General features: G+C 38.3%; 1 protein-coding gene across 3 annotated transcripts in view; it reads right to left on the bottom strand.

The window, feature by feature from the left end:
- Window positions 1-21,978, bottom strand: part of ntrk3b (neurotrophic tyrosine kinase, receptor, type 3b) — a 226,373-nt gene that overhangs the window by 88,795 nt on the left and 115,600 nt on the right. The window contains exons 7-11 of one of the 3 annotated variants that reach the window (XM_041985437.1): window positions 20,246-20,387; window positions 13,107-13,406; window positions 12,594-12,602; window positions 9,734-9,783; window positions 7,151-7,244 (exon numbers count right to left, since the gene is read on the bottom strand). In XM_041985437.1, the coding sequence (XP_041841371.1) occupies window positions 7,151-7,244; window positions 9,734-9,783; window positions 12,594-12,602; window positions 13,107-13,406; window positions 20,246-20,387 (595 nt within the window). Of the gene's footprint in view, window positions 1-7,141; window positions 7,245-9,733; window positions 9,784-12,593; window positions 12,603-13,106; window positions 13,407-20,245; window positions 20,388-21,978 lie in introns of all 3 variants that reach the window. The other 2 variants (XM_041985419.1, XM_041985427.1) reach the window with 2 other exon arrangements.

Genomic DNA, 21,978 nt, shown 5'->3' on the forward strand with positions numbered 1-21,978 from the left:
TGTTACCAGTTTATCAGCCTAACTTGCCGAATGGCTGCATATTGTTCTCATAACAAACTGTGCCCCTTAAGCACCCAAATTAATAATCTCTTTCTAATTGTGACACTATGCTTAACTCAAGCAGATCACAGCATATTGTTATTATTTGTCCCAAGATTAAAATAAAGTGAAAATAAAACCAAAATTATTTATATTAAATATGTGCTATGGCCATGAAGAGGCTTGACCATTATCATAACGAACATGTGGCCACTAGTAAAATTTTGTTCCCACATATTAGTTATATTTATGCCTGGGACTGAATGTGTGGCCACAAATTGATTTATTTTCTATCAATGTCAGTAGACCACATTTATAACAAACACTAATCTGTTGTGTATTTTACTGCGCTCGTTACCACACCTGAGAGTAATGGTCAGTAAACACAACTTCGTACAACTCTCCAGCTGACAGAGAACGTCACAAAAAAACACATCCAGTGAGGCCACTGCTTCAACCATCACTGGGATCATATGAGATCAGACTCCTTTTCCACACATTCACATATTATAACACAGTAACCCACCTTTTTCTTTTTTTTTTTTTAACAAGGTTGTCTGACCTAAAGTAGAAGTACAGAAATAAAGTTTTACAAGATTTGAGTAAATGTGTGTTTGACCTGTTCTACTTCCATTTCCTAAAATATTATGTCCGTATTTATGAGGACGAGCGCTAACAGAAAGACATTTTACTGGCAATTTGCTTGACATTTGCTCAGACATGCGGCAGCAGAGGGTCTCTGCAGATGGACATGTCTCACTGCTTGGCGGCAGAGCTCACCCTGGCCACTGGAGGCCAAGTGAGGCAGTGATGCAGTAAATGTTGCTGCTGCTGCTGTGTGTGTGTGTGTGTGTGTGTGGGCTGATCATCCCCAGGCCTGGTTAAGGTAATGTAGCAGAGAGGAGGGTAAGTCAGCTTGACACTCATCTCTGGATCACAGAGGCTAGCAGGCTGCTGCAGGGCAGGGTTTGTGTGTGGATACTACATGTGTGCACCAGTGTGAGTTTGTGCAACGGACATTTCTGTCATTTATCCACCTGACTCTCTGCACGTCTAAAACCAAAGCCTGAAAACTGCCTGTTTTACTCTAGTCATAATTCTAATGAAGGGACAGGTGAATGTCTTAAAAATGTCTCAGCTTTATTTCTTACAACACCTTCTGCTGGTGACCGCTACCTGAGCACTCGATAACAGAGTGGCTAGGTGGCTAAATTTGATTAAATGTTAGGAGTGCCTACACACTTTGTCTCACTGCCAGGTCCTCCTAACACTCCTTCATCTGACCTTGACGTCTAGGTACTTTAACATTTATGGGTCAGTCAGATGCTTCACACATTATTTCCAATATAATTATACTAATTGAGTCACAGTCAGAAAGCCAATGACACGGTATTTGAGCTATTGATTCAGATTTGGAAGATTGATTTTATCTGAACCACTCGAATAACCAAAGTTCAGCCAGATTGTGAAAGATCAATTTCATAGATTAAACGGGGAGATATTATGTGAAGAAAATAAAAAACAAACATTTTCTGCAACAAAAGGGGAAAATCACAATTTTTTGACAAGGAGATAATTTAATTTACTTGATAACAATTGGATGTTTGCAGATAACACAAATTCTGCCACAATACAATTTAGATCTGATTGGATTCAAGAATCACTAATCAATATAAAATATCACATGTTCATCAAATATAATCACTTCTATTCATACGAAGTCACAATACCAAATCTTAAAAGAAAAAATGGACTGTAAAGTTTCACATTCTTTATATTGAATAGTATAAAAGAAAATTGAAAGAAAAACACTGTCAGTCAGTCAGTTTCCAGCCTGGCTCCATGGTCCATGCCTTATTTGTTCATGTTTCCTGTCATTTCTCTCTATGTTTACAGCGATCAGCCACTAATTAACCTGATCCGTTTCACCTGTCTCTCTCTCTTCATAAGGAGCACCGTCACCAGCCCTCTGCCAGATTGTCTGCAGATCTGACTTCTGCTGGCAAGTCTCTGTCTGAAACCTGCACATGACTGAATGCCTGATGTCTGACCTGTTCTGACCCTGAGCTGGACCTCTGCCTCTGGCCCCCGCTTGTTGTAAGTTTATTGATAGCTGCCCTCTGACTGTTTTTGGCCTAGGATCTCTGTATTTGTAGAATTTTGGATTCTGTCTGCATGTCAGTGTTAGCATCTGTGTGTGTGGACCTGGCTCTGACCCTGGACCTGGATTATTCTGTGTTTCCCTCTGCTCTGGCTTTTAGACATGGCTATGTTGTTAGACTTAGGATCTGTAACTTTGGCTTCTGTTGTGTCTTTCTGGCTACTCCTCTGTCTGTCTGTCTGTCTTGAATATATACATATAGATAGAGAGAGAGAGAGGGAGAGAGAGAGCGAGAGAGAGGGAGAGAAAGAGAGAGAGAGAGAGAGGGAGAGATAGAAAGAGAGAGTTGTTCACATGCAATAGAATGAGAGAACATCGTTTTATTTTGGGATAGCTTGTTTTGAGTTAAAAGTATCTTTCATTAATTTTGTTTAAAGAGCATTTAATTTAATAAACAGCTACATTAATTTCAGTTAACTGTTTCAATGGACATGTGCTGCTGATCATTAATAAGAGAGTATTTAGCACTCAAGGCAGTAATTTAGAACTGTCTCTTTTATATCAAGATATATGATGTATATTGTGATTCAGGTAAATAATGTCATAAGATTAAACTTGGTTCAAATCACACAGCTCTACCCCCCCCTAAATTGGTTATTATCTGATGGTATTATTATTATTATGGTTATTATTATTTGTAGAAATTAAAATAGGATATATAAATCATACTTCTGTTTAGAGTCTCAAACTTAATGTTTTGAAATTTTTGTTGTTTAGAATAAAGCAACTAGACCTAAATCTGTGCTTTGGACTTGTTTTGGTGACCTTTGACATTCATTATGCACATCCTGGAGCTGTGTTTAAAACTGCATTTCAACTTTCACACGCCAGCAAATGGATAACACACTGGCTGATTCAGCAAAGAAGCACCAGAGGACATATCAAGTAAAAAACAGGATCTGTTGCAGGGTGGAGAGAGCTCAGAAGAGATGTGCTCCAAGACAGATGATGAATTAGCTTATGTTAGGGGGCGCTAACGTGCAAAGTTGCGTAGTGGGGCTTCAGGCATGTTTTATAAATGATTACTCTACCACTGCTTGCACAGTTGATCCGTGAATCACTGTTATAGCACTACAAGCAACAAAAGAAAACCAAAACCAAAAAGTTTGGATGTGGTATGGAAGGCTGAGGAGGACCTCACCTTTTTTCTTCTTCAGAAAAATGGAAATGAATAGAAAACTTGTGGTGTTTTAATCATAGATGGTAGTAGCAAAGTAAAGTGGGTTGAGTTTAATATATTCACCCACTAAATATAAAATTTTTAATAAATACAGTGATGAAGGGGATAATTTCACTCTAAATACAAACAACATGACAAGGAAGTGTACATGAACTGCATCATACTTTTAGGTTATAAACCAATTATAAAAAGTGAAACGAGGCTCCTGCCGTTAAAGAAACATCAGTCTTTGGACAGCTTCTTCACTGGTGCTTCCATCATCTGTCACTTCCTGCTGACATGTTTGTTTGTTCACTGTATACTGTATTTCCAATCAGAACGCCGTGGGGAAAGTTAGCCAAAAATAGCACCTGCATCATCTGCTCCTTACATAAACACGCAGCAGCTGCCAACTATGATTGTGGATGAGCCCCAGATAGAACCAGAGTACAGCACAATGTGAAAGTGGTCCTCAAACCAGGATATGAGGAACTGGGTGAAAACGTGATTCATTTACCTGATTCAGAAGTGGGTGTGCACTGTAATAATTACATTTGAGGAAACAATGTAAGGCTAAAATTAGGTATACACCAGACTTATCTGGAGGCTCCTCCCAGCCGATCCTTTCTACTGAACTTCATGATTGCCCCTGATATTTTTATGACTATTTGATAGAGGTATGTGATCAATATCTAGTAAAATTTTAATGTTTTTGCAGTCAGTTCCAGTTCACATATCCAGTCTGAAGCCACTCAGTCTTAACACGTAATTTAAAGAGATGTCTCACTTGGGAATATGTTTTGAGAAAACACGGACCATAGGGAAGTTGACAAAACATTTTGTTGTTTACTGGCTGCACTTGCAGTGAAAGCAGTCATTTCAAACAGAATATAAAGAAAGATTATGGGGAGGACAATTCTCATTAATGACATGCTGAGTGTCTTTTCCTAAAGAGGCATTATCGATTCCCCACTGAGAAAAATCTTTGGGCTCAAACACCTCAAAGCCCACTGGTGTGAATCCCCATGTCACACTTAGACTGCAAGATGTTTTGACTGAGCGGTAAGGTGACAACACATTGATTAGAACAACAAGTTATCTACAGGATGAGCAGTTATGTACATACAGGTAACGTATCTTCCATAAACCGCAAGAGAGTCACATAAACTGAACGGCTGTAAATGCCAGGCAGCAGTGGACGGAGCCACTGGTGATCAATCAACTGAATGCACCTCACCCATGCATAGAGCCACATAAAAAGAGGAAGGGGGGAGAAAAAAAGAGTTTTTATTGGATGCCCAGAAACGGTCGGTGATCAAACTCCAACATCCAAAAGAGCCACTGTGATTTAGTGGAGCAAAAATCCATTATGACTCTATCCAAAGGTAATGACTTTTTCAAGCCTTCCAGCTGATTTTCTAAAACAAGAGTGGGAGTAGAAAACACACACAGCGGACAAATCAGGCCTTTATACAGAGCAGTGCGAGGTCCTGAAAGAGCCAACCACTAACATCATCTCTTTTTTGGTCTTTTATCTCCTCAATAACTCACAGCAGTGGGGACTGAAGCATCTCTATCTTAACTGAACTGGATTACAGTATGTAGCCACAGTCTGCCATCTCAACTACAACTAGATGGCAAATGAGGGACTACAGCGACAGTACTATTGATTTGTTGCTTGTCTGTCATTACATTGAGCTATAAAGCTGAGCATTATGGCTGCAATATGGTGAGGAAATATTGAATTTACATCTTTTACATTATAGATTGTCCATGCTCAAAATAACACTGACATTTCTGCAAAAACTGGCACATTTCTGCAGTAATGATATTTCTCAAGCATTAAAGTGCTCCTCATTTTCTGCAAAAGTATAGCCATCTATCAAGCTATTCATTACCTTGAACAAGGCAGCTAAGCTTAAATTACTCAGGTTAACATCCTGGCTAAAGAAGATAATTTTGTATGATGTTTTTTTAACTAGTCTTTTTTAAGTGATGGAAGCTCTGGAGCAAATTGAGTAACTTTAGCAAATTAAAAGAAGCAGTAAGTGTTGCTGGACAGCTGCATGGCACACTGGGAGATCACAAGAAGAAGGAAAAAAGAAAAGAATACTGCAGTGTCCAAAAGAACTTTGGACCTTGTCATCAAGCAGATGGATTGCATCCCTTGCCGCTACTGCATGGAGAGTACTGAAACTGCAGCTGAAGCACCATTTTGGTAAGGGTTGACCTGCTCAGCAGCGGCAGATGCTCTGAGCATTGAAACACGCTACACTCTCCGTACTGCTAGCGATGTGAGGCAGTGCCTTTCCTTTGATTCTGATAGCAGGTGTAAAAATAAGGCAGCGCTGCAACACAGATTCCTGACAGACCCGAGTTTTGCAGCCAGATTTATATTGATTTTTTCTGATGCTACACATACTGGATTGTGAATTGAATAAAACTCACAACAGCAACTCATGCTTGTGGGTGGATGTAAATATCAAACTTGTCTGCTGGGTAAATTCACGATATGCGATGAATAAAAAGGAATGGAAAAGTTAATGTGCTGTAGAAGCGTCATTAGCAGGCAGATCTCACTTACGGAAACACACACACAAGAAAAAAAATTCAGTTTTTTTTTGTGTGTGCGACATCTTGCTTTTATTATCCATCATTTTTCTTATGATTTGTCATTGATGTGTCGCTCTTCTGTTTTAGTAGAATGGTTTTTGTTTTAGCACAGCTAAAAATTAATGTGACATTATAACTAGGTCTGTAAAGCCTTATTAGGACTCATCCTCGATTAGAGCCATCTTTGGTCCAATGCAATAATTGCAACCCCCTAAATTATTACAGCAGAGACTTCTTCACCGAGGTAAATAAGGAATGCTAATCCTGTAAAGTGGCTAATTAAAAGGTGGCAGCAGCTCATGCGACTTTACACCATCCTTACAGTATGTAATGAAGAACAAGCATTGTTTGAGGGTTACAATACTATGTTATGAGAAAACAAACCACATGAATAAACTGAGCAGGTTCTTTAGCATAACAGTATAGATAAAGTGACAAAAAATCCAATTTGTACTCACATCACAGATTTTAAACGACCAATAACAAGCAAGTGCCATCGCTCAGACAGCCAACCTGTCAAGGCCTGCCCCCCCCTGGTGGGCTAATACTTGAGGTCTAAGTTACCAAGACCTTCTTTGCTGCTGTCATCGCCCCTCTGCCCTGTGCTGTTCCCACACCAGTGATACCACTGCTTTCTCCTCACCAACAAAAGAGAGATAAGCGAAACCTGGAGCTGACCCAAAATAAAAAGCTCAGCATGCACAAAAACACTTTAATCCTATTCAGTTCCTCAGCATGATCAACAGCAGTCAGCTAATTAATTCGCTATTTCTTTCTGTGATCACTCAAGACAGTTACTGTGCATATATAAAATGTGTTTACTATACTTGCACATCCACTTTCCTGTTACATTGATCTTGTATGTGACTTAAGTATAACATGCGGCGGTCACGATGTAGCAACAAAACCAGTAATCAAAACCATTCACTGTCCCTTCCAAACAGGAAAAAAGATTTTTTTTTACCCTAAATAAAGCAGTAGTTCCTTTTAACGTGCTAAAAAAAGGGGGTGGGTTGCTATAGAAGCTGTTTGTACAAATTTCTGGCAAACAGCTTTTAAAAGACTAGCAAAGGGGACTGATTCTTTTCAATGATGCAACTGACAGAGAAGAGGAAAACAGAGCTAATGGTCTGCCTGCCTTTCTTCTTTTTGTATTTGTGTACACTTACCCTTCATACCGAATTTGGAGCGTCGGCCGTATTTGTTGATGAGAACGAAAAGAACGAGGAGGAGGACGCAAGCAAAGCCCACCAGACCCACAGCAATGGTAACCTGGGAGAAACAAAATGCTATGTCAGACTAGGGCAGCATTAACAGGACTAGTTTACATCTTTCAGATTTACTGTGATCAGAGTTTAAGCCACTGGTTTGTCACTTTCATAGATTAAACTAATGTGGAAAAAAAAGTTAAACATCTTGTTTGTGTTGCATTCTGTTTGAGAGAATCATACAGTACAGCAAGACATTGTGATGCAATTCTGTAATTGTCAAGTGCTCTACAAAATCCTGATTTTGGCAAATCATTGCTGCATGCTGTGTCTGATTTAAACTTTGCAAACCTAAAGCAGTGAGGCTGCAAATAATGCAGTTTCAATCGTACAATCTGTACAGCTCACTCCTCATCATCACATATGTGATTGTGTGTTTAATGTCACAGCAATAATCTGAAACATATTTATTATCTTCATAAGTGAGGGTGAAAACAGCCAAATAATTATTATTTTGAATTATCGCAGCAGGGAATGCACAGTTGTAAATGATAAAAAATGGCTGCTATGCATTCAGGTGAGCTTGCATAGGGTCTTGTGTGTTGTGCAAGCTTTCTCAAATTTACAGCATAGTAATTTGCTCAAATGAACTGTGTCATTGTTAATAAAATTTGTCTATTGGTGTTTTGTTTTGTTTGTTTTGTTTGTTTGTATTTTTAAAGAAATAGCCAAATGTCTACAGGCATATTGAGTCTTCTGGTACTAAAGCAGCGGACAGTGGTAATTCAGGCATGCTGGATTTAAAGAGCGTTTAAAGAGGTGATAAATTTTTCTTTTACTTCTAAAAACACATAATTATATGGGATATAAAACCATTTTAACGCAAGTTTTTCTTTATTCTCACATTAAAATTATTACCATGTTTGGCTAACCTGCATTGAATTAGCAACTGCTAGCTGTTCAATCAGATGAAAATCTGAAGGTGAAAATGATGGAAATTTATATGAAATCCTACTAACTTAGCTATTATAATAGCTTAGCTACCACTATAGCAACTGAGTTAATGTTATAGCTTTGCTAAACTAGCTCAGCTACTATTGTAGCCTATAGTAACTAATATTGTCAGCACCACATCATGCTAACATACTATGGTAGCTCTCATGATCTGAAGTTAGAACTCAACAGATGTATTAAATGTAGTCATGTTAGTTAAATTTACTTTATTTCCTTTTGGGGTTCCCTCATTTTGTTTTACTATACATGTGTTTGAATCTCTGAACATTTTTCAGCATTTCTAAAAAAAAAAACAAAACAACAAAAAAACAAAAAACAAATATGGCACTAAAGCTAACACAGACCTGTTAGGAAGACTTTGTGTTCTTTAATTGTTTTTCTTTTTTTATTATTTGACTAAATGAGGATCTATCAGTACTTGCAGTTTGACATTTACATTAAGTCAGTGCTCACAAGCTATACGAATAGGAATGTTTCCCGTCAATTAGCCTCCATCTCACATTAACCAAATGTGTCACAGTTAAGCACAGTCAACGTACATCTGCATGTGGGAAAAATAAAAAAAAATGATTCTGTAAAATACTCTGTATTGTATGCAGAGATTTTGGTAAATGTTGTCTTATCAATTTTCTCCTAAAATGTTTAGACTAAGAAATGTATGTCAGCTATGTCTACACATCCAAGAAATTAGAACCATCCACCACAATGACAGTAGTCATTATGAATGTTACAAATGACACCTGTGCTGTTCCTGCTCTCATATATCAAGATGTCTGCCATTAATAAGTCTATCAACAGCCCATTAATTGTTGTTTTTAGAGCTGTTTTTATCACCACATTACATGGTAGTGGAACATAATGTGTTCAAATTAGCATACGTGTTGGCACTGCAGAGCAAGATACAAATAGTCAAATGCAACTTTGGCTTGACATGCAGAATTATGGTCTGTAAGTGTGAAAATTAAGTGTGACAATTATTCTTTCATTTAACTAATTTAGATTACAGACCTACAGGAGATGGAGAGCAGAATGGTTGTTTCATTGCTGCATTCTGCGATGTTGTTAGCCTATTGTTACTTTTGTTAGCATTTGCTGGTTATATTGATTGTTTTTACTCTTCATGAAAAGGCAAAGAAATGCATGGTGTTTGAGACTGAATGCACATGAACTTAACACTGGAGCTCATTTCCTTTGCTTTAATAATCTCAGAGCTTTTAAGAGACAGGGTCTTCACCACCACATGCAACCAAACATGTCACCACTTTAACACTTTCATTAAAAGCATTGGTCCTTGAAATACATCATAAACAATGGATGACTATCTTGTTATTTTAATTCTAAAACATGACATACATTCTTCACAACATGCAGTGTTATATGATGCTCATTTCACTTATTTACACGAGACCAGACTGACAAAATCTTTAACAAATGAAATAATGTTTTGGAATTGTGTTTTAAACACAGCATCTCTCTGCTGATACCAGGGCTGCCATTTTGACTGCTCTTTTATCAACATCATTAGGGAGAAAAACTCACCCCGAATGTATCTTCATCTTGTCGGCCTGAATCACCGTCTGGTGGTGGATCTGTAACGCAGGAGCACAAACACAGGAATCAGTGGATCTGAAGGGGAATAAACCTTTGATGACTGTGGTTTCTTCCCACATCACTTTATAGTAAATACATTAAGTATTTCCACTCTTTTATTCATGCATTTTAATATCAAGGAAATACTGTAAATACTTACAAAAATACAGTGAAAAGAACAGAAATAGAATTTTGTTGAGTACACAGTGGTGTAATTCCACCATGTGAATGTATTTATGGATCCATTATCACATTTATTAAAACTAATATTTACTCAAGCCACTTACAGCCAAACAGTCTCAGTTTAGATGGCCTGATGCACTCTGTAGTGAATATGACTTGAAGCCTATTTTTAGTATCTCCACAAAGTAAATTGGCTTTAGACTCTACAGTTTGCACATGTCTTATACTATCCCCCATGTCTCCTTTCAAATAAATTATTTGTGTAATAAAAACATGAAAAAGTGTAAACAAAATCCATTTTTATCTCTAGAAGATCACAAGGTATAAAGCTTTCAGTTAGAACTGTGTGCAGACATCAGATCTGACATTTGGGAACATTTGCTATCCAACCAAACTTCAAATAATGTAACAAAAGACAAATGCATGTGATGCTTGTGATTGAACATATAACACACAGCAGAATTCAAAACAAGCTGCTCAAGTTTACACAAACAGAAAAGTAAGTCGATACAAAGATGCCACACATTACGTTTGATTAAATCACTTGAGACACACTGAAACAGGATCAAATAAATCAGATTAATTATTAGACAGAAGTGAAGAATACTGTACTCAGATCAGGTAGGAACCATAATATCTGCAGTCCTCGATATGCTGCTTGTAACATCCATAAAAACAGAAACAGTTTGCGGATTGAGATGGAGCCATAAAATGAAGAATGAACTGTTGTGGGAGAAACTCTAGTCTGAGGCCTCCAGCCAAGACATCAGAGAGTAATTGTGGACAAATTAATGGCCACATGGCAGACTGGCTGCCATCAGCTCAGACACACACACTATAGTAAAGTGTGAGTGTGTAGGTCCTGACTACCATCTCTGCGTCCCTTCCTCCAAGCCTTGACCCCTGTCTCTTCTCCTCCCTCTGCCCTCCTCTCTGCTCAGCAGTGTTAGTATCAGTCAGCCTGTCAGGCTCTTGTCCACGGCTGAGCTCCCTCACACACCAGGAGCTGTGTGCGTGTGTGCATGTAAGCCAACGTGAAGTCACAGCCTGTCTCATACAGCTCACTACTCAGTCCATTCGTCTCCATACTGCTCATGCTGTAGCCTCATAATCCATGGCTGATTAGAAAGAACGACCTCATAGTAAGATGGGAGGCTACACTGATGAGGGTCAGAGATCAAACCGGCCCACTTTGTTAAAGCTATCAGCCGTGAGACCACTACAACAGCCAGAGGCTGATTCTCACACCACAAACAAGAGATTTGCAAGACAGAGTCAAACCTGGTCAAAGTCACAGTTTCAGCTACATGACTGTGTTTACTCTGTTACTGCTTCATAAACGCAGCAACATTAGCTGTACCTGTTTTTGTAGCATGTATGAGACCAAAGTTCATATAAAGAAAATGTGAGATTCTTTAATATCAATTACATTCTAAAGCAAACTTAAATGCACCCAATGGGTAGGTGGTCATATTTTCACATTTTGTGGACATTTCTTTTCATATTAATAATTTTTTAAGGGGTTACTTTCATGAGTAGCATCTTTACTGTGTCCTAGGCTGCTGCATTTACCCACAGTGTCGACATTAGTCCTACTTTATCAATGTTTGCGCTAACATTAGTAGCTTTTTAGAAAACTTGAAGTATTTACACTGACAAACAAAAGATATTTGAATTTGATTTTTCTTTCTTTATTTAACGAGCAACAACATTTACCAACATATAAAAAATGTAAATGTAAATATACCCAAGATAGCCAAAAGGATCATTTTGATTTAGCAGTTCCTTACATATTTTAGTGATAAAGGATGTATATTTAATGACCAGTCTGTGAGGGCTCATGTCTTTCTATACCATGCTTTCTGGGAAACCAGTCAGCTTAAAGCTTTGAAACAGTTGCAGATTTTATTTTTAACAGCTTACAGAGATGGTATTAGCTTTAACTGCTAGCTAATATTATAGTTCATGAGTTAAGACATAAAATCTAATATCCTCAGTTGTTTGATGGTTAGGTGCTTTGACATGAAAATACAGTCAAAACCTTTAATTGAAACTGTCATAAACACCATCATGTATGCCATTTTTACCCTTCACATGCGGTTTTACTCATGCGCAGTTAAGATTCTTTTAACCCAATATCTGCCTGCATTAACAAGTCCCACTTGGACACACTTTTCTGGAGGCCTAAAGGCCTAAAACAAAAATAGTGTTGAGGTCTAAAAGTAAATGGGTAGTCAGCAATAACTCAAACATCCTAAAATCATAATGAGGCTGCCACTCTAACTCGGGGTTGAGATGCAAGCAAGCACAGTGCTTAATACACCTTTCTGTATATACTGGGATGCTCTTAAATGAGTTTAATGAATGCTCATGCTGTTTAGCAAAGACATCGAGAGAAACAATAACAAAAAAAAAAAAAAATCTAACACTAAAATCTTTTCATTAACTAATGCACAAAGTGAACAAATTTCTCCATGGTTACCATCTCGAAAGTGACAGTTAAACAGAAACGATGGGTCTGGGTCTCAGAGTATGAGTGTGTGCGCACTGATACCAAACAAGCTATAGAAAAGAAAAAGAAAAAACAACAAACAAAAGGGTTGTGTTTAAAAATAGAAACACTCACCTATTTCCACTGTGTCTGCAAGAGAAAAGACAGAGAAAGTCACGCTATGTCAATAAAGTGACAGTTTTAAACCCTGGAATATTGACCATGGGGAGAAATTTGCCAGTCTTTGTGGGACTTCCCCCCTTCCTGAAAACTGAGCAGGAGGGTTAGGGTTCACTACAAGTGAACAATCTACCTGACTGAACTGTGGATGAACTTTGGCAGCTATCCACACAGCAGGGATTTACTGCACAACCGGCACCCTGTGCTGGGAGATATTTATAAAAATATAACTTCTTATAATAATTTAGATAACCTGTGAGACAGAAAGGTAGTCAAAACAAAGCAAGTTAAACTAGTTGAGGACTTGCTCCAGTCACAATGTTTATTCCCAAAAAGTGGACTATTATGGAAATAAGTAAATTGATTGTATTTTTTCTTCTGTTTGAATCTTAATTAAACCTAGTGGAAAGAAGCCTTACATGAAAAAAAAGTTTACCCAAAAGAAAAAAAAGAATGTTATCCACTCACCGTTTTCATCAGGAGGTGTGAGGAAGTGACCATATACCGTCTTAGTGACTGTTCCCAGGTGGTTGCTAGCCTCCAAGGTGTAGTTGCCGTTGTTGATGTGTGTTGGGTTTTCGAAGATTAGACAGCCCTCCAGATCATCCTGATAGCTATCCATTTCAGTTCTGATGTATTGGTTTTGCTGAATCTCCTTGTGTTGGTAGAACCAGCGCAGCTTGGGGCGAGGGTAACCACGAACCGTGAATTCGATGCAGGTATGAAGGCGCTTATCAGGCTCAAGCAGTCTTAGGATGACTGGAGGAACTGCAATGGGAATGGAGGAGAAATTGGAAACATTTTCAGCATACTGAGGAGAAACCCAAAGCAGAATGAGAAGAACACCTATAAGACACCTTTGCCTTCTTAAAAATATAATCAGTATGTCTGTTTTTGTTCTAAGTATAAGTTTTTGAGCGCAAGGACCTTTATGTGTCGAAAAGGTTTTACAACCCTTGGGCGGGTGAAAACCTTTCCTAAAACTAAAGAAAAAAATAATAATAAAAAAAATGCAGCAGCAGATTGAATGGACTAGTTCTAGGAGAGATGACATTTAGCAAGTTTCTTGCTTGGAGTGGTGATGAGCCTTTTATCATATGCTACATATTGCAGAATTACACAGAAGAATAAGGAGTGCCAACAGATCATAGGACTTGCTCAAAATAGACAGAGGAATTTCCTCAGCATGAACAAGCACAGTTTTTTTTGTTTTTTCCCCTGACATACAGTCACACTCCTATGTATCCAAAACTCTGCCAAACTGAGAGGCAATTTATCACTTTAATACCATCAGATACACTTCATAAACAATTCATTCACTGATTTGTCTTTGCGATGAGTCACTCTTGCTCTTTCATCATCAAAAGGAAATATTTGGCAGTTTTACCTGGCATCCTCTTATGGTGTCTGTTCTATATTCAACTCCCCCCACCCCCCTTTTCACCAAACCTATCATTCCTCCGCCACCACTCATATGCACACAATCATGACAAAACCATTGGCTTTTTTTCTTGCTGGGTCTCAATGAAGCCTGCAATTTCTATAGACATGCATGAGCAATCCAATTTATTCTGCTAGATCAGGGCTGAATGTGTGTTTATGCCATCACTCAGATGCCCCAGTGGGTCCTCACATTCAATTCAAAGCAATGTGATACTAAACAGTATGTTTTCTTATATAATTCTAAAAAATAATGTTGGGGTTAATTGAGCTATACATCAAGCAGATATAACTGATGGGGATATGACTGGATTAACCTTGGAAAACCATATCCACTGCACCAAATATACTTCACATACAATATGTAGAAGTGTCTCAAGAAATTCCTGTCTGAGCACGAGCATTAAGTGTAAATCATTCCATGATGCTGCTAGAAGTTAAGCAATATAATTTTGATTAATCTTTCAAGGGCAATAAATGTCTATACCAAAAGTAATTGCTTTTAATTTGCTAGTTGCAGAAATCTTGGCGTTTAAGCCAACAGGCCAAGCAATTTTGCTTTGCTGCAGGCATTGCTAATTCTGCAATTCATCTTTCCTAGTCTTTTTTCTGGAGAGGAGGATCTCGGGGTGTTCCAGTGCAAGGTGAGATGTATTAATATGCACAGAGTTGTGGTTCTTCTACTAGTTGGACAGTTGGATATGACTCTTGATCAGAAACCTAACCACCCTTGCCTGATACATTCCAATGCAAGATTTACTGTGCTTCTTCTCCAAGCTCTCTCCAGAAGTCTGGGCTTTTTACTTTCTCTACAAGTGAGTCCAGCTAACCTTCACTTCACTTCACCCACTTGTATTTAAAATCCTGTTCTTGGGACCACTCTGCATCTATGGCCATAAAAACCCAACTACATTGTTTGCCTCTACTCTTCACTTTTTTGTCTTACTCCTTTGTGTGGAATGGATTATCTGCCCTTTTCTTATGGGGTCAAGAGATAGTGGTCATCTAGCCACCCAAATGGCCCCAAAAACCCCAACTGAAGGGCTAGATGACTACTTAAACCTTAAAAGTAAAGGGGCACCCTATTTCAGAAAATTAGAAAAGTAAGACCAGGGATGGGAACTGGTCATTGCTCCTTTTTGCTCAGTCTGAAATTAGAAATCCAGAGCCTTCAAGAAGATTCTTGTAGCACCAGACACAGTGGAGTTAATTCTCAGCCACATGTCATTTGACAAAGCCAATAGAACCACAAAAAAGGATGCCTGTAACTGGTCCTAAGATCAAAAACTTTAAGGGATTTCTACCACATGGGCAAAAAATAGGAGTGAAAGACGGGATTTACTGCAGCTGATTTGATGATCTGGTGAATGACAGAAGAAGGGAGAGTGATGCAAGAGTGTCGATAGAAATGTGCAGCACAGAAAGCTGAGAGGAAAAATTTTATTCTCTTGGTGATAGACAGTTAGGGCCTGATCCATTTCCCCTCAGCAAGGCCCAGTCTCAGTCAATATGAGTCATTATAGAACTATGTTGTAGTCCATATGACCACAGTGTCCTCGTAGTGTCCATGCAGATAACAAGCTTTGATCAGTGAGAAGTCTGAATACGAGGCTTTTTTTTTTTGCATGTTATCTAGTCCTGACACTGGTTCCGTACTCAAAATACCATGTTTCAGTTAGATAACTGGCAGGATATCATGGCTGGTGGAGACAGGGGGGCAGCAGCATTATGGGACAGATACTGTGACTTCAGTGGTTCCCAAACATTTTCTGCAGTGACCCCTTTTCATGAACAACAGCAGAGTTAAGCCCTTACATCCCACTAATAAAACATCTGAAATGTACAAAACAATCTTGTTTGGCAGAGAAATAATTTTTTGCTTATAAGCTTCTACTTCGTTAATTATAGTTAAAACCATATCAGTGGAGGAAGGAATTATAATTGCCTCTGCTTTAGTGTGAGGCTTTTAGACCCGGAAACTCTGTACACTACTTTACATGACGTAGGTTTTAGCTTTCAGTGAGACGGATGCTGATTTAGTAAAACAGCTCTGCTGTTTATGGCAGTTGAGTAATTTATTTCTAAAGTAATCAATGGGCTTTTCTTTGTATTCAGGATGAGACGTCCCCAAGTGGCGTTGTAACTCGTTTGGCTTCATACTGTCAGATGCTGATATTTTGAGACATACACTGTGGTGTTTCTTCATTACCCACCATTGACAATTACCATTACTTGACCATTACCTGGTCAAGCCCAGGGTTCAGATATGCTTCGTCATATTTTCTTAACCTTTTTTGGGGGGTTGTCAGCTGTTGATTTGTCATTGTTTACTCATTGGTAAGTTTTTCCATGTTTTACTAGAAGTGCAAAAGTTACACATTTTATTTAGCATAGCGGTGCCCCCCCATGTCCCTCGGGCCAGTTTGAGAATCACTGAACTACTTATTCTCTTAGGACTAAAACACACAGCTTTACATATTTTAATCTCTTAGATTAGGTGGGGTGAAGTCACATTATTTCCCTATTATTCTCAATCAAACATCATGTCTTCTTCAGCTTGCTGTAGAAGCCACTCAGACCACTAAGTATAAGTTTGTGCTGTATTATTAATAGGGAGCTGCACAGTGCATAAGGGACCAAAGGAGGAAAACAAGGTAAGTTATGCGAGTCCACACTGCTGCAGAGCTGCCATTGTTCCTGACAGCGGTATAACAATGTGCTTGCAGAATTTGCATTGTGGTTAATTACGGTTTCACTAAAATAGCAAGCTCATCTTTGAATGCAGAGAATGTCACTTGACGGCTGGTAATTTCGCTGTCAATCAGATTACTCCCTAATCAGAGCAGCAGTTTAAGCTATTTTATGACATTTCCAGAGACAATAGGCTGCACAGGGGAGGAAATGTAATTACCATCTGAGCATGTGGTGAAAAATTAATAAGTTAATTTGCAGCACCAGCAGAGTGTCAACAGGAAAAGAAATGCCTGGAGATGTACATCCATTGAGTGTCCATGTGAAGGGAGCCCTGAAGACTTGATGTTGCAAAGTCAATCTGTCATTCTAACATGGGCCTCTGCAGCTCTGCTCCAGTAGGGAGTGTTAGAATTGTTGACAAATCTTCCCTGTCCTGCAGTGTGATGCATTACAAGCAGCTACAATAGATTGTGGTCTACAAGAGAAAGCTTTCTACAAAGAGAAATGTCAGGCATCTTTGATAAATATTGGCTTTGAATACAGTCTGTCCCAAATCTGCCCAGGGCCAATGCACTCGGTAGACTTATGTAAGAGCTGAATTATATACAGTAATTCATAGTCTGGATGTTGGAGGAACCTTTTGACAGTTACCAAATCATTGCTTTTTCATTGCAGAGGATTTGTCCCCCCCCCCCCTCTTCTCTTTTTCTGCTTAGATCAAGGCTGAGCTTGCAAGTGGGCTGGAGGGTATATTCTTGCTAATTGGCTACATCAATTTTACTTGGTTGGTAACTGCGCAACACCTCATTGCATTCTAAATGTACCTGCATAATTTGGCTGCTCAGCTTGATAAAGGATATTTTTTTTCCTGTTCTAAATTATTCTCTCAGACTGTCTGTGTCATTAATACATGATACATTTAAGTCTCCAACATAAGCCCATCAAAGTTGCCATGAAAGACTTTTCTGGAAAAGAAAAGCCAACAAGCATTCTTTTATAGGAGAGTTTATTGCTTTTGGCAGTTTGCGTGACACATTTTAGAACAAGAGAACAAGTCTGTATTATTAATGAACAACATACGTTGACCCTTTTTTTTTTTTTTTAAATAGATCAAGAGATTTTTTTTCCCTAAAAAGTTTGCTTACTAATGTCATTGCTGATGTCTTTCCTCCTTGGCATCTAATTGACACACACCTAAATCCAGATCAACAAACTGCCAAAACCTCTGCTTTAGCAGAGGTGCTCAAACCTGCAGATGATCAGTTAATCAAGTGGATTTGATTAGCAGCAGCTGAGTGCTACTTCGTTTCCATGGAAGCAGTAATGGTGTACCTGGTTTACTGAACACTTCCTCTACATTTTGACTCTTTTGCTTTGATAAAAAAATAAGTATTATTTATCTGTGGTTGTGTTTACCTTGGGAACAGAATTTTTATTTTGTCTTGATCATTGAAACCAACTTCTTGTTATTATACATTCAATGTTAACTCCTGTGTTTATGAACGTCACACTGGATTAAATGTCTAGTGTTACCACTTCATAATGAGCCTATCAGCTATACAAATATCACTTCATCTCTGAAAGTTAATACTGCTATTATGAAATGGTCTCTTTGGTAAAGCATATTTTCAACTGTATAAAAAAAGAGTTTTTCCAAATCATGGCAGACCCAAGCTGAACTGATGGCCTCAAATGTAGATAACCCACTTACTCTGTGGTAGGTAACATGATTTAATTTTAAATCATCACTGAACCAGCAGGCTTCACTTATTAACAACAGAGCAACATGATTTCACATTTTAAGCATTTGAGTCATATTCAGAGCATTTATAACAGGTGAGCAAATCGGATTAAATAAACAACTGCTGTGACACAACAATACAGATCTCACGGTGGCTTCAGTGCTTATGTTTTTTATGTTAACAATGAGGGACTCTCTCTTTAAGTCCTGCATTTAATCTTTAATAAAGTGACAAATTAGCATTTTTAGCTATGTTTTTACCATGTATCTAGGCCCCCTTGAACTGGATGAGAAATTCTCATTTCCCCTGTATGGACTGAAACATTATTTTGGACTGGCATGGTTCCCAGAGAGTGATGACTTTAAACTGGATGATTCTTTTCTTCTGTAGACACATTCCTCATTTTACTGCCTATTACCTAGACTAACACTGTACGTGTTAGATGTTAATCGGCTTACATCTAATGTCTTCATCTGGATGAACTCCAGTGATGAATAAACTGACTAATTCAGAGCAGTTTCTAAAACACTTGCTGTCATCACTGCTAGCTTAAAAGGGGTGTAGCTCGTAGAATGCAAAAAAACATCGAGTTGCTTAAAAACCACAAATGGTTTTTGCTTTAACTGAGGTTACTCAATCACCTTATTTTTTCAACCCTAATATTAATTTGTCCAGGACTTTTGGTTTGCCTGCTAGGCTAATGCCACTGCCATGAGTGTGAGCAGTAATGTGGTCTGTAGTCCTTGTAACTTATCACACAGTCAGTCTATACGTGGTGTAAAACTCCACAGTGAAACCTGCTAGAACCACTATGAAATATTTAAGGCTTGACTTGTTATAGATGGTGAAAATTAGCTCCCCTGCTGGCCCTGGTCTGAGCTGGTTAGCCTAGCTCAGCACTCATAAATCCTTTAGACTCTCAAAATTTAGAGGCCTCTGCTGTCTACCTAAGGTTATGTACAACACAAGAGTTGTTCACATAAATGTACCTCAAAAACTGGAATACTTTACCTGTATCCTTTTTCTTTTCACATATACTTCCTCTATTCATTTATGTTGTCCAGATAAAGATAATAAGTCAATAAAAAGGGTAAAAGTGAAAAAAAAAGATCAGCACCTCTTAAAGACCTGGGTTAAACCATTCAGTATAGCAAACAGTTTATTAAACATAACTTTTTTTTACAATGCAAGTGGTATTCCAACAATAAATTAAAAGAAGTCAATTATCAACCAGGTGTCTATACAAAACTTTAAACCAACGTTAAATTTACACTTAACATAACACTTAAGAAACCCCTCTCACTAACAGTAAAGGCTTCCTCTTGTTATTTTCAAATTAACTCCCCCCCCACCTTTTTTGTCAAACAGCTACACAATTAACAAAGCTTAATCTTTTAAACTAAATATATCTGAGCTTCTTAATGTACCAAATGTTATATTAAACACAAACAGCTATGCAAATTACAAGATTAATCAAACTAATTAGTTTGAAAGAGTAAGCATTTTACGTCCGCATACATACCTTTATGTAACAGGGGCAGCAGTATGATAAGCTCTGAGTGTTAAAGCACTAGAGAGTTTCCCTTGTTTATTTAATAAATGTATCTTTTCAACAACCAAATTTAAGCAATAATTTAATTATCAGCTGCAAATTTAAAGCATGTATCACTGGTCTTTAACCCCCCATCTGCTGGGACAGATTTACTAAATGATAGAAAACTTCCAACTCACACTGTACATTAAGCTGGATGGAGTAGTTGGTCATCCCCACCACGTTCTCTGCGATGCAGGTCAGCTGGAAGTTGTTATCACCTCGGCTGATGTTAAAGAGAGTCATGTTGATGGAGTGGATGTTCGGCCAGTAAACATTCGACTATGGAAAGAGAAGGAGAGGAACAAATAAAGTTTAGATATGTGTTTAGGTGCATGATGGATCTACTGTACAAGACATACTATTGTACTGCTGGGGTTTAAATTTTTAATCACTAATTAAAACTATAGTTAATTATTCATTAGTTAAATTCCTGTTAAAGGAAATGGAATGCAGTCGAGAAGTGCACACTACCTGTGGGAATTAACCACTTCATTGATCCACTAGACTCCTGTTACCATGGGTCTGCATGCATGTAAAGAACAATACAGTCTGTATTTTGGAACTAACTGATGTGCAGCTCTTCACCTTTAGGTGGCCAAATACAAATCCCCCCGTTGTGGCTTCAGCTGGCCTGGCTCCCATTTCCAAACACTTTATTCTTCCAAATACATTATCTGTATGTGCTTGAGCATGAAGCCTGCAGCTAAGGTGACTTTCATCTTTAAAGTCAATGTAAGCATTAAAGGCACAGATGACAAATGCAGCCACACAGCAGTTTTAGAGACTGCTGCTCTTTTTATTTTTTGCTGTATTTCTGCTGTTCTTACTGCTGTAACGTCTCTTGGGTCCATCCCAAGGAGCCAGGATGGGTTGCCAGTCTCATTGTGGGTTCAAACAGAACATCTCAGTCAGACTAAAGTGGCTTATTTTGCCCAAGGGGAGATCATCATGGTAACCCACAGGCTATAATGTAAGAAGTGGAGGTAGCCACTGTGGTGTCATCCTGCATGTTTGTAAGTGACCATTCTGAAACTTTCAGTTTTGCATTCCCACCTGTTCTCACTCAGAACTCATCACACACCTCATCAGCAGCCAGGTGCACGGATTTTTTGTTGGTGTACATTTTCCCAAATTGTATTTTAATACAAAAATAAATAAATAAATAAATAAAATAGAAATCTTGGGGGGGGGGGGGGGGGGGGGGGGGGGGGGGGGGGTCTATTAAAAACAACAAAATGGCATTGGGTAATGTAAAAAATCTGACATTGAATCATACCCTGTGAGTGAAATATTGATAGTAAGGGGGTGCTCCATGCACTGAAACTGCCCCGAATAGCTCTCAATCAAATGTCAGCAAGGAGAATAAAAATGTGTTGTGCATTTGGCCCGTTATCCTCTTCCTTTTCGAGCAAGATGCCATCATAGGCTGCATTTCTATTCCAGCAAAATAAAAGTGACATTTTTAAAACTTCAACAAAGTACAATTACAGGTGTTTCCATTGAATGATGTTTAGCTGATAAACCGTAATTCTCGTAAAATTTTGTCTCCCGAGACTCCACTTTGAGGAGGATGGAGATTTCTAATTCCTTGTAAAACTCTGCTTTTGTTTTTGTTTGCTATCAAGGATGGCAGTTATATTTTTCTCTTTAATTATTTATAAAAAGATTTTTGTCTCCTCCTCCATCCCTACATACTGTGCCATCTTTATTTCAAATTAACTGGTCATGTGACCTACTACGTCACATCCAGTAGCGTGTAGATGCGGAAAAAGTGTTTCCAATATACTTTTGCAATATACTTCTATATATCGACACGTCTGAAAATCCATGTCATGAGAGCGTAAAAACTTTTTAGCAATATTTGAGATGT

Source organism: Melanotaenia boesemani, chromosome 1, assembly GCF_017639745.1.
Source record: "Melanotaenia boesemani isolate fMelBoe1 chromosome 1, fMelBoe1.pri, whole genome shotgun sequence".
Lineage (NCBI taxonomy): Eukaryota > Metazoa > Chordata > Actinopteri > Atheriniformes > Melanotaeniidae > Melanotaenia > Melanotaenia boesemani.